This window comes from Suricata suricatta, chromosome X, assembly GCF_006229205.1.
Source record: "Suricata suricatta isolate VVHF042 chromosome X, meerkat_22Aug2017_6uvM2_HiC, whole genome shotgun sequence".
NCBI classification, from domain to species: Eukaryota; Metazoa; Chordata; class Mammalia; order Carnivora; family Herpestidae; genus Suricata; species Suricata suricatta.
Window position 1 is genome coordinate 83,338,651 of NC_043717.1, and position 10,775 is coordinate 83,349,425.

Consider the following 10,775-nt stretch of genomic DNA (forward strand, 5'->3'; position numbering starts at 1 on the left):
AGTCCAATGTTTGAAAGAGTCCGGATTCTCCAAGCTCAGCACTCACAACATCCTCGGGGCATCTGACTAGAGCGAAGTCATCTGATCACAAGGAATGTTTTCCAAGCTGTCCAACTGGACAGCTACCTCATAAGGGCATGACTGTGAGGGGTTAAAACAAAACCCTAGGCATCTCTTTCCTCTCCCTCTATCAGCCTTGGAGTAAAAAGGAACAGTAGTCTTCAAACGCAAAGTCACATATATAGTGCTATTTGGAAATGGCCAGAATAGGGAAGTCATTCAGAAGAACAGTCTAGAATGCTCAGCTTTCATGCTGTACTTTGGGCCCTTTTCCAATCTGAGATCATAAGGGAGCTCTGGCTTTTCTGGTATGTGTGTGGGGGGGGTTTGGAGGGGTGGGTCTGTACTGCTGGTGGTTTTATCGTCAGAACCGGTGTGCGTTTTGCTGGCTGCTTTCTATTTATATGGGAGCCCAAGCTTTCCTGGGTAAAGACTGGTATTTCCTCCTATGAAACTATAAGGGAATTAAACTTGGTGAACGAAAGAAAACTCAATCCAAACATGCTATTTAAGTTCTAGAGGGAGGGGTGCCTGGGTGGCTCAGTAAGTTAAGTGCCTGACTCTTGATCTCACTTCAGGTCATGATCTCATGGTCATGAGATTGAGCCCCGGGTTGGGATCTGCACTGACAGTGTGGAACCTGCTTGGGATTCTCTCTCTCTGCCCCTCCCCTGCAGAGAGAGAGAGAGAGAGAGATTGATCATGATTAGGGGAGGGACAGAGAGAGAGAGAGGGAGACACAGAATCAGAAGCAGGCTCCAGGCTCTGAGCTGTCAGAGCCTGATGCAGGACTTGAACCCATGAGTAGTGAGATCATGACCTGAGCCAAAGTCAGACGCTTAAGCAACTGAGCCACCCAGGTGCTCCATCATTTTTCAGAAGAGTCCTAGAGGGAAACAAATCACTTAAAAACACATCACTCAGAACCCACACCACACAACTCTACAGTCTCCAAAAAGGAAACACGAAGATAGCTCGAATCTGGAAAAAGAACTGAGAGATGTATAAGAGGTATCCCAGCAGCCCCTGGAGTGAGGAACAATTTAATAATCAACCAGAGAGAGTTTACCCTTTAGAGACCCTTTCTGAGTCATGATTAGGTAGTCTGTAATTTAAATCAGTAAAAAATATAAATATCCTAAAATTAACCGGGAGAAGATCTATACTGTGCTGATTAATCACTTCTCCAAAGAATTCTTGAAGCTGATTATAGAGTCAGACAGACTCCAAGGACAAGACACTTGCAATGACAAGAGTCTTTCCCTCAAAGGATTAAATGAGAGGATACCTGTGACGCACTCAGCACAGTGCTGGGTGCGTAACAAGCACTCAATGAATAGGAGCTGGTACTAAAAAGCAGAGACTTCATGGGGTCCCTGGGTGGCTTGGTCAGTTAAGCATCTGACTCGGTTTCAGCTCAGGTCATGATCTCACAGTGTGTGGTTCTGAGTCCTGCTTCGGGCTCCTTGCTGACAGTGTGGACCCTGCATGAGACTCTCTCTGTCTCTCTCTCACTACCCCTGCTCATTCTCTCTGTCTCTCAAAAATAAACTTTAAAAATTAAAAAAAAAAAAAGCAGCAGCTTCCACAAATCCCTGACGTCGGTGCTGTAAGCCCACTGGTGAGTTTGGCTTAGGTAGCTAGATGTGGATCTCTTTGCTGGGTTAGGGACCCTGTTCCTGGGTTTCCATAGCACTCTGGGTAACAGTCTATTTACATTTTTTTGTCTCCACTGCTGTCCTCTGACCAGCCCCCCCCATCAAGTCCCTAGACAGATCTCTCTTTTTTTTAATTTTTATTTTTTTTAAATTTTTAAATATTTATTTATTTTTGAGAGAGAGACAGAGTGTGAATGGGGGTGGGGGGGGTCAGAGAGAGAGGGAGACACAGAATCTGAAGCAGGCTCCAGGCTCTGAGCTGTCAGCACAGAGCCTGATGTGGGGCTTGAGGCCATTAACCGTGAGATCATGACCTGAGCCGAAGCCGGACGCTCAACCGACTGAGCCACCCAGGTGCCCCTTTTTTTAAGATTGTTAAAAAATGTTTATTTTATTTTTGAGAGCAAGGGAGCATGAGCAGGGGAGGGGCAGAGAGAGAGGGAGACACAGAGCCCGTCTGTCAGCACAGAGCCCATCGCAGGGCTTGAACTGATAAACCATGAGATCATGACTTCTGCCGAAGTTGGATGCTTAACAGACTGAGCCACCCAGGTGTGCCCCCTTCCCCAGACTAATCTCTTAATGCAATCAATCTTTATAGTCACAGCGCCTAGCACAGTGCCTGGCACATGGGAGCACAGAGTAAACACTGATTGAAGTGAAGCCAACAGCCTGAGTCACCACTGACATTGTTGATCTTGTTTTCATCCCTGGGGTAGTGCTTAAATACGGAAGGAGGGACACAGAAATGTCTCCATACCCTAAAGAGAGGATTCCTATCCCTCTCTCTCTCTCTCTCTCTCCCTCCCTCCCTCCCTCTTTGCAGCAACCATCACAGGGGAGATTAACGTTCCTACTTCAAGGATACATTAGAAAGTGAAAATTCCTAAAGTCAATACAATGAACATGATTTACCTCGATAGAAAATAAATGGAAGCAGCCTCTTGGGCTGGACTTATGTGTCTGTGGCTCCTCTATTTAAGGATGACTTTTTTTTAAAGTAAGCTCTACACCCAATACGAGGCTTAAACCCACCACCCTGAGATCAAGAGTTGCATGTTTCAACAACTGAGCCAGCCAGGCGGCCCCAGGATGACTTTTTATTACTTTTTCTTCCTGTGTTAATGTCAGCATCCCTGTATTCTCTTAAAGGACTCTTTTGCCTCTATCACTGCAGAAATGATCTATACCCTTAAATTTTTTTAAGTTTATTTTTGAGAGAGAGAGAGAGTTTGAGTGCATGCAAGCGGGGGAGGGGCAGACAGAGGGAGACAGAGGATCTGAAGCGGCTCCATGCTGGCAGCGGACAGCCCCCTGCAGGGCTCGAACTCACGAAACTGGAGATCATGACCCAAGCGCAAGTAAGACACTTAACTGACTGAGCCACCCAGGGGCCCCGCTGCCCTTTTTGAACATATCTGTGTTTCCCAGTCTGTATCACCTATTTGGGTGACAAGTCCCTCACTTGTCTAACCTGTAAATACTGTAGGCTTTGGAACAAGTTCTAACCTAATTGTTTCGCAAGCTTTAGTGGACGCTGCCTTGCTCTAGTACCACATTTTATAACCGTGAACACGTCTAGGCTCACACCATCTCTTACTATTGCAACAGAGAGTCCTGGACCCCCACGACAGTATCTAAACCAAACAAAAGTACACTTTATTGAACAAAATGGGGTTTTCTAGTTTCAATTAATTTGTTAATCTAAAGCTGAAATTAGGTTGCCCAAGGGCTTTGTATTTGCAAACTGGCTGGTTAATTGGAAGTACCCCCCAAACACTCATGCTTTTATGTCCCCTCGGAGCATTCAGGGACCCTTAGTCAGGGGAAGCAAGTTCATTACGGGCTTCTCTCCTTTCAAAGGTATTTCCTTTGGTTCTCAAATTTTTAATTAACCAGATTTCAATGTAATCCCATTCTTCTATGGTCAAGGGTTTACAATCACTGTAAATGTTTAAAAGACCATGTTGCTTGTTTTTCCTGAAGTGTCTAGTCCAGTGCTCAGCACACAATGAATCCCTTTTAATTAAGTGCCTCTCTTGGTTCTGTTTTTCTGTGCTTAGTCTCAGCTCAAAAGGAAAAGGGGAAAGTGTAAATTTGGTGACTCTATTTCTGACCCATGTGATGATAACAAGGCTAAAAAGAGGAGAGGGGTGTTACAGTGTTACTAAAACAACAACAGCAACAACAAAACAAAACCCTTTCTCTGTATAGTCCTAGTTAGGAAGTCTGGAGAAAAACAAGGAACTTCTTCCTCGTTACAGATTTCATTCAATCCCTTGTGTGGCCAGAGTCTCTTGTGCTCAAGAACAGGACTAGGTCTGTCTGTCTGTCTGTCTGTCTGTCTCTCTCTCTCTCTCTCTCTCTCTCTCTCTCTCTCTCTGTCTCTTTCACTATCTGGCAGAGGAATGAGAAAGGCCACGTCTGGCTGGACAAAGATACATATGGACGCACTCATGAGGACCACCTTCTCCTGGATGCCAGTCAAAGCAATTTGGGACACCTTGATCCACGCTCCTTCTCTCCCCTTTTCTTCCATCTCTCTGTTTTCCGCATTTTTCTTGCCGTCCCCACCTCTCCCATCTCAGCCTGCCATTGTCTTACAGCTAGTCACTGGTGCCCACAGGCTGCTGAAGGCCATCAGGGTCAGAACCTGGCTACCTCGTACATATTAGGGAGCTTCCGTAACTAGGGGGACAAGAGAGCATGAACGGCAGCAAGAATAACGGAGACATCTTTTTCTCTCCAAGCATACCTGAAAGTCATAAGCAGAGTATGGTGGCAGGTGTGGGGGGCTGTGGTAGTAGGTGTTGTACGATGCCACTTGAGGACGAGCATAGTAAGAAACAGTTGGATGGGCATTCTCGACAGAGCAGTTCAATGCTGGCAGAGTTGGGTTCTGTAGAAAAAGACAAATTAGAAACAACATAAACATTCATCAGCAGAATGATTAAATAAGCTGGCACATCCGTCCTGTGGAGCGGCATGCAGTTATTGATAAACAGACAATGATGTGGACCTATGTTTAGTGACAGAGAAAGTTGTCCAGGATATATTGTTAAATTAGAAAAAAAAAAAGCACTGGCGGGGCACCTGGGTGGCTCAGTTAAGCCACTGACTTCAGCTCAGGTCATGATCTCACGGTTCGTGGTTTGAGCCCCATGTCGGGCTCTGTGCTGACAGCTCAGAGCCTGGAGTCTGCTTCCGATTCTGGGTCTCCCTCTCTCTCTGCCCCTACCCCCCATTCAAAAATAAAAAATAAACATTAAAAAAAAACCCACTGGCAAAACTAAAGTCACAGTAAAAAGATCAGTGGTTGCCAGGGGTTGTGTGGGGGCAGGGATGGGTAGGCAGGGCACGGAGGATTCTCGTGAAACTAGTCTGTATATTACAACTGTGGATACATGTCATTGTACGTATGTCCAAACCCAGAGCATTACTACACCAAGAGTGAACCCTAAGGCAAACAATGGACTTTGGGTGGTAATGACTTATCAACATAGGTTCTTCCTTGATAACAAATATAACCACTAGGGATGTAGTTACTGGGGGACACTCTGCGTGGGGTGGGGGCAGGGAGGACATGGGAAATCTTTATGCCTTCCTCTTAATTTTGCTGTGAACCTTTAACTGCTTGGAAAAGAAAGTCTTAAAAAACCCACTATGTTATATTAATATAGCATGATTCCCAATTTAGGTAAAAGCAAAGATCCATGCAACTATATACCTACGTGCATTTGTAAATGAAAAGAAATTAATCTGTGGTTATCTCTGGGGAGGGGAGTAGTATCAGGAGGTAAATGGGGACGCTTCACTCTATTTTGGCTTTTTTTAAAATTTATTTCTTTTGAGAGAGAGCGCTCTCCCTTGAGAGCATGAGCAGGGAAAGGGCAGAAAGAGGGAGAGAGAGAATCCCAACCATGAGATGATGACCTGAGCTGAAATCAAGAGTCAGACACTTAACCGACTGAGCCACCCAGGCACCCCTCTTTTTCTTTTTTTGTAATATGTTACTTGTGTCATTTCTCCCCATTTATTATTTCAAAACATCCAAACCTAGAGAAAAGTTGAAATCACTTATTTTCTCGGTTTTCAAAAACCAAAAAGACAAAGAAAAGAGTAAGACCCCAAATACATACAACATGTCACATCGACAAGGCTGAACAGGGTACTGCCCTTGCTGTGACGGAAATGTGATGAATCGCAAAGGGTTTGTAAAAGTCGTGAGGATCCCCGTAGACTGCAAGCTTGCCAAGCAGCTCTCACGCAGACCTGAGGGGTACGTGTTTCTCTCCGGCCCTGCTGGCCAAGGGCAACACCCTAGCAGTACCCAGAAGCCACGAAAGACCAGGCAGAGTATATCGATACCCTTTGGTTTGTTGGCACACAATACAACACTGAGAAAATTTAATACCACTTTGATAACATGATGGTGCGTACAGCCCTTCAAGGGCTAAAGCTGATCTTGTCCAGGATGGTGGGGGGGAAGGGGTCCCGCTCTCAACAGGGCCAAAGCACTGCTCAAGGAAGTCATCGCTCAATAGTGCCCAAGCAGGGCTGTCCCAAGCAGGACCTGATGTGCACCTCGTGGGTCAAGGCACAGGGTAAATGTTTTTCCCATTTTCCATGCCATTGACACAGCTTCCATTTGTGTGGATAGCTAAGAGCTGTCTGCAAAATCAGGGTGTCTTGGTACCGGCACATATCGACTCCATGTGAACAGAGAGCAGATGCTTCCTCTCAAGTGATTAAAATGCGTGGGCAGACCTTGGCAGTGGCCACAGGCAGCCACGTTGTTGTGTTGGTGGAGGACGCTTCCCATATAGCAAGTTTCAACACAGTTCTGCTGCTCTCTTCCTTGGAGTGGGTTACTGTTTACATCTCTGGGAGGTTTGAAGAGCTACAAACCTCAGGCATCACAATGCAGCTCACAGACAGGCAGAGAAATGGAGCATGCTCTTGACCAACTCCAGGGGCCACCAGAATTCTAAGAAGAAATTTCATCCCTGAGGAGGTCCCAGAAGTCATGTTCCCTTGGCCTCTGTCAGTTAAAAACACTCCCTTCAGCTCTTGCAAGATGAAATCAGTTCTTGTATGCAAATAAACTAAGCCTAGCTATAGAGAAGCAATCCCATGATGTAAACTCTATCTATAAAAATTGTTGTGTGTTCAGTGAGGCCGGGGGGCCAGGCTAATCTCTGAAAGGAAGTTGACTATTACAGAGAAAGCAACACAAGAGGAAGATTGAATAAGCACAGGAAAGCCACAGAAGAGGGGAGAGTTAAGGGTAGAGGGTGTAGAGAGAATGGACAGGGCAGGAGAGGTCAGGAGAGCAAAGGGGGGTAAGTGGTTGGGCAGGAAAGGAACAAAAGAGATGGCTCCAAATAAATGTCGAGCAAGTTTTTAAATTGCTAACTCTGATTTTACAACAAATTCGAGCTCTGTCTCTATTTGTGTGTGCATATGGAAGTGTGTGTGTTTTGGTTAAAATTCTGGGGTTCCTCGTGCACCTGGGGGGCTCAGTTGGTTAAGCGGCCCACTTTGACTCAGGTCACGACCTTGCAGTTCGTGAGTTCGAGCCTCACTGACTGTGTGGAGCCTGCTTGGGATTCTCTCTCTCTCTCTCTCTCTCTCTCTCTCTCTCTCTCTGCCCACCCCCAAGTTGGGCATGCTTTCTCTCTCTCTCCCTATCCTTCTCAAAAATAAATAAACTTAAAAAAAATTCTTGGGCTCAGAAGTTATGACACCCCCTCTTACTGATCAGTAACATTCTGAGCCCCAGGGAAACAAAAGGTTACTAGGAAGCACAGGAAATGGTGAAAGCAATCTTGCCAGGACAAAACGGACTTTATTCTGAGGCAATGATTGCGGACTTTGTAAGGAGTGCCACTTTCATTCCTCCCCACTTTCCTCTGAACCAGAGACACCAATTAGGAGAAAATGGCAAGATATAGTCACTTTTCAAGTACTCATCTCAAATTCTTGTATCTTTGGTCAACAAACACTTCATCAAACATTTCTCAAAGCTCCTTCCCCATCCCCCCCACCCCCTGGACGCCTTGGTGGGTCAGTCAGTTAAGCATCCGACTTCGGCTCAGGTCATGATCTCATGGTTTGTGGGTTTGAGCCCCGCGTCAGGCTCTGTGCTGACAGCTAGCTCAGAGCCTGGAGCCTGCTTCAGATTCTGTGTCTCCCTCTCTCTCTGACCCTCCCCTGCTCATGCTGTCTCTCTCTCTCTCTCTCTCTCTCTAAAATAAATTTTAAAAACATTTATAAAAAAGCTCCTTTGCCCCCAGGCCACCTCCAGCCAGGGAATGAAGACATCCTTTTTCCTCTTGGGGCGCCGCATTCTGGAAACAGGCGGCTCCTGACGGATCCTGTTGAGAACTGCCAGCTCATCGCCCTTGGCCCCTGTCCTCACTCCTTGGGAACGGCTTTCACCAGCCAGTGCCCCTAGCCCTCCCACAGATCCCAGGGCATTCCACTCAGAAGGGAGGCACACCTCGAGTCACCAACCACCTTTGGACCCAGGCCGAGGATTTATTTAGGCTCACCGGTTGACGTTCCAAGTTTGTCTACGCCATGTCTTATTTTAATAAAGTGACTGAAGTGGGGCACCTGTGTGGCTCAGTCTGTGAAGCGCTTAAGAGTCCAACTCTTGATTTCAGCTCAGGTCATTATCTCCCTGAGTTCAAGCCCCGCATCAGGCTCTGTGATGACAGTGCGGGGCCTGCTTGGGATTCTCTGTTCCCACCCACCCCCAACTCCCCTGTTCTTGCTTTCTCTCTCTCTTTCTCTCAAAATAAATAAATAAAGTTTAAAAAAAATAAAGTGATCTAAGTAACGGCTTCTTCTTGGCACCCCATCTTAACATTCTCACTTGCTCTCCCATCTCATGAATCGGTGCCTTGCCCCTGATCTTTCCTTTCATGTTTTGTTTTCCCCTTTGGTCCTCGAGTTGAGTTCCCAGGCCCGGCATTTGTATTTCCCTTGCCCTCCTCCTTGTTTCCTCTTAAAGAAGCCCCGGACAGTTGGAAACAACTCGCTTTTAATTGTTCTAAATTAAAGCAACGAAACAAAGGAGGTAATGTGTGTTAAACCCCTTGCAGAACCGGAAAGGGCTAACCAAATGTTGGTCTGGGCAGCTGGGATGCAGTAGAAAGAGCAAAGCTCTGGCACCTGACGAACCTGGGCTCCAGTCCCAGCTCTGCTATTTAGCTCTGGGCAAGTCACTTGGCCTCGGTTGGCCTATTTCCTCATCTGTTAAATGGGGGCAGTAACACTTACCTCACAAGGTAGCAACAGCGGGGAAGGGCTAAGAAAGTCAATTGCGCAAAAGCCCTTTGTAGACAATAAAGGCTCATGGCTGCCACCCCTCAAGATAAACCGTCAACAAATTCCCCTTTCCTCTAAAGATCAAAGGTCACAGTGAAATGAAGAGTCCAGAAGTAAACCTGCAGGAACTGCATGGAGCCCACCGAGTAGCCATCCCCCACCCACTGCATTTGTGCATCAGGGTAGCTCGGCCACCTGGGTCTGAAAGCATGAGGAATGATCCAGAGAACCCGTAACACCCATCCTGATGTCCGATCTCCTAAATCCCCCAGCCCCCGGAGCTAGCCTTCCAGCCAGAGTGGCTTCCAATCTACTCAGCGCCTCCATTTTCACCGGGCCCCGGGGAAGGTCTCCAAGAATACAGAGCATCCTTTGTTTAACCCGGAAACAGCTTTTCCAAAGCCCCTTCCCCCCAAAGCTCCCTCAGGCCCAAACCTACAGGAACCCCTCCCTGTGAGGATCGCACCTACACTGGTGTGCCTCCAACTCCTTACTGCTTGGGCGTGCCCCATGAGGGGGGAATGGGAATGAGAAATGCGTGTATGAGAGAGGGAGAGAAAAAAAAGAGACAGACAGACAGACTGGATGTGAGTAGGGAAGGAATTCTCTTGACTTCCAGTCAACCGCATTCTGCTGCAGTGTTTTGTTTTCCCGTCTTACCCCACCTTTCTCTTTCCAAGCTTTAGCGTTTTGACAGTCCAAGGTCAAATTACAAACTGCCTCTCAGGTTCTCCAGAAAGGGACAGAAACACCCAGGGGCTTAGGGGCTATCTGACTCATTTCTGCCATTTAGAGAGAACCATTTTCAGCACAAAGTAATTCCCTAAACACATTCGGGATGCTTCTTTAAAGCGGAGGTATTCAATCCTGGCAGAGCAGAACCACCTGTGGAATATTTATAACATACTAGCGCTGGGGCGCCTGGGCCGCTTGGTCAGTTAAGCCTCTGACTCTTGGTTTCAGCTCAGGGCATTACTTCACGGTTTATAAGTTGGAGCCCTGCATTGGGCTCTGCGCTGATAGTGAAGAGCCTGCTTGGGATCCCCTCTCTCCCTCTTTTTCTACCCCTCCCCGCTCACACCCTCTCTCTGTCTCAAAAATAGATAAACGTTAAAAAAAATATTGATGCCTGGGGGCGCCTGTGTGGCTCAGTCGGTTGAGCGTCCGACTTTGGCTCAGGTCATGATCTCGAGGTTCGTGGGTTCAAGCCGCATGTTGGGCTCTGTGCTGACAGCCCAGAGCCTGGAGGCTGCTTCGGATTCTGTGTGTGTCTCTCTCTCTGCCCCTCCCCTGCATGTGTGCGCTCTCTCTCTCTCTCTCTCTCTCTCTCTCTCTCAAAAATAAACATTAAACAATTTTTTAAAAATATTGATGCCTGGGCTTTAATTTAAAGTAATTAATTTAGAATCTCCGGAGGAGATGTTCAGGCATCTGGGCTATTTTTTTAAGTTTTTTTTTTTTTTTTTTAGTTCTGAGAGAGAGAGAGAGAAGAAGCAGGTTAAGGGGAGAGAGAAGGAGAGATGGAATCTTAAGCAGGCTCCATGCCGTCAGCACAGAGCCCGATGTGCGGCTTGACCCAACGCACTGTGAGATCCTGGCCTGAGCTGAGACCAAGAGCTCCACATTTAACTGTTTAACCATTTAACCACCGGAGCTGCCCAGGTGCCAGAGCCGCCCAGGCGCCCCGAGGCGTGGGGGCTTTTTAAGCACCTCAGATGATTC

At 47.0% G+C, this 10,775-nt stretch overlaps 1 protein-coding gene across 2 annotated transcripts in view; it reads right to left on the reverse strand.

Annotated features, from left to right (window-relative positions):
- The window catches only part of TMEM255A (transmembrane protein 255A), a 54,741-nt gene that overhangs the window by 7,291 nt on the left and 36,675 nt on the right, over nucleotides 1-10,775 (reverse strand). For both annotated transcript variants that reach the window (XM_029929925.1, XM_029929924.1), the window contains one exon: nucleotides 4,474-4,617. In XM_029929925.1, the coding sequence (XP_029785785.1) occupies nucleotides 4,474-4,617 (144 nt within the window). The remainder of the gene's footprint in view (nucleotides 1-4,473; nucleotides 4,618-10,775) is intronic.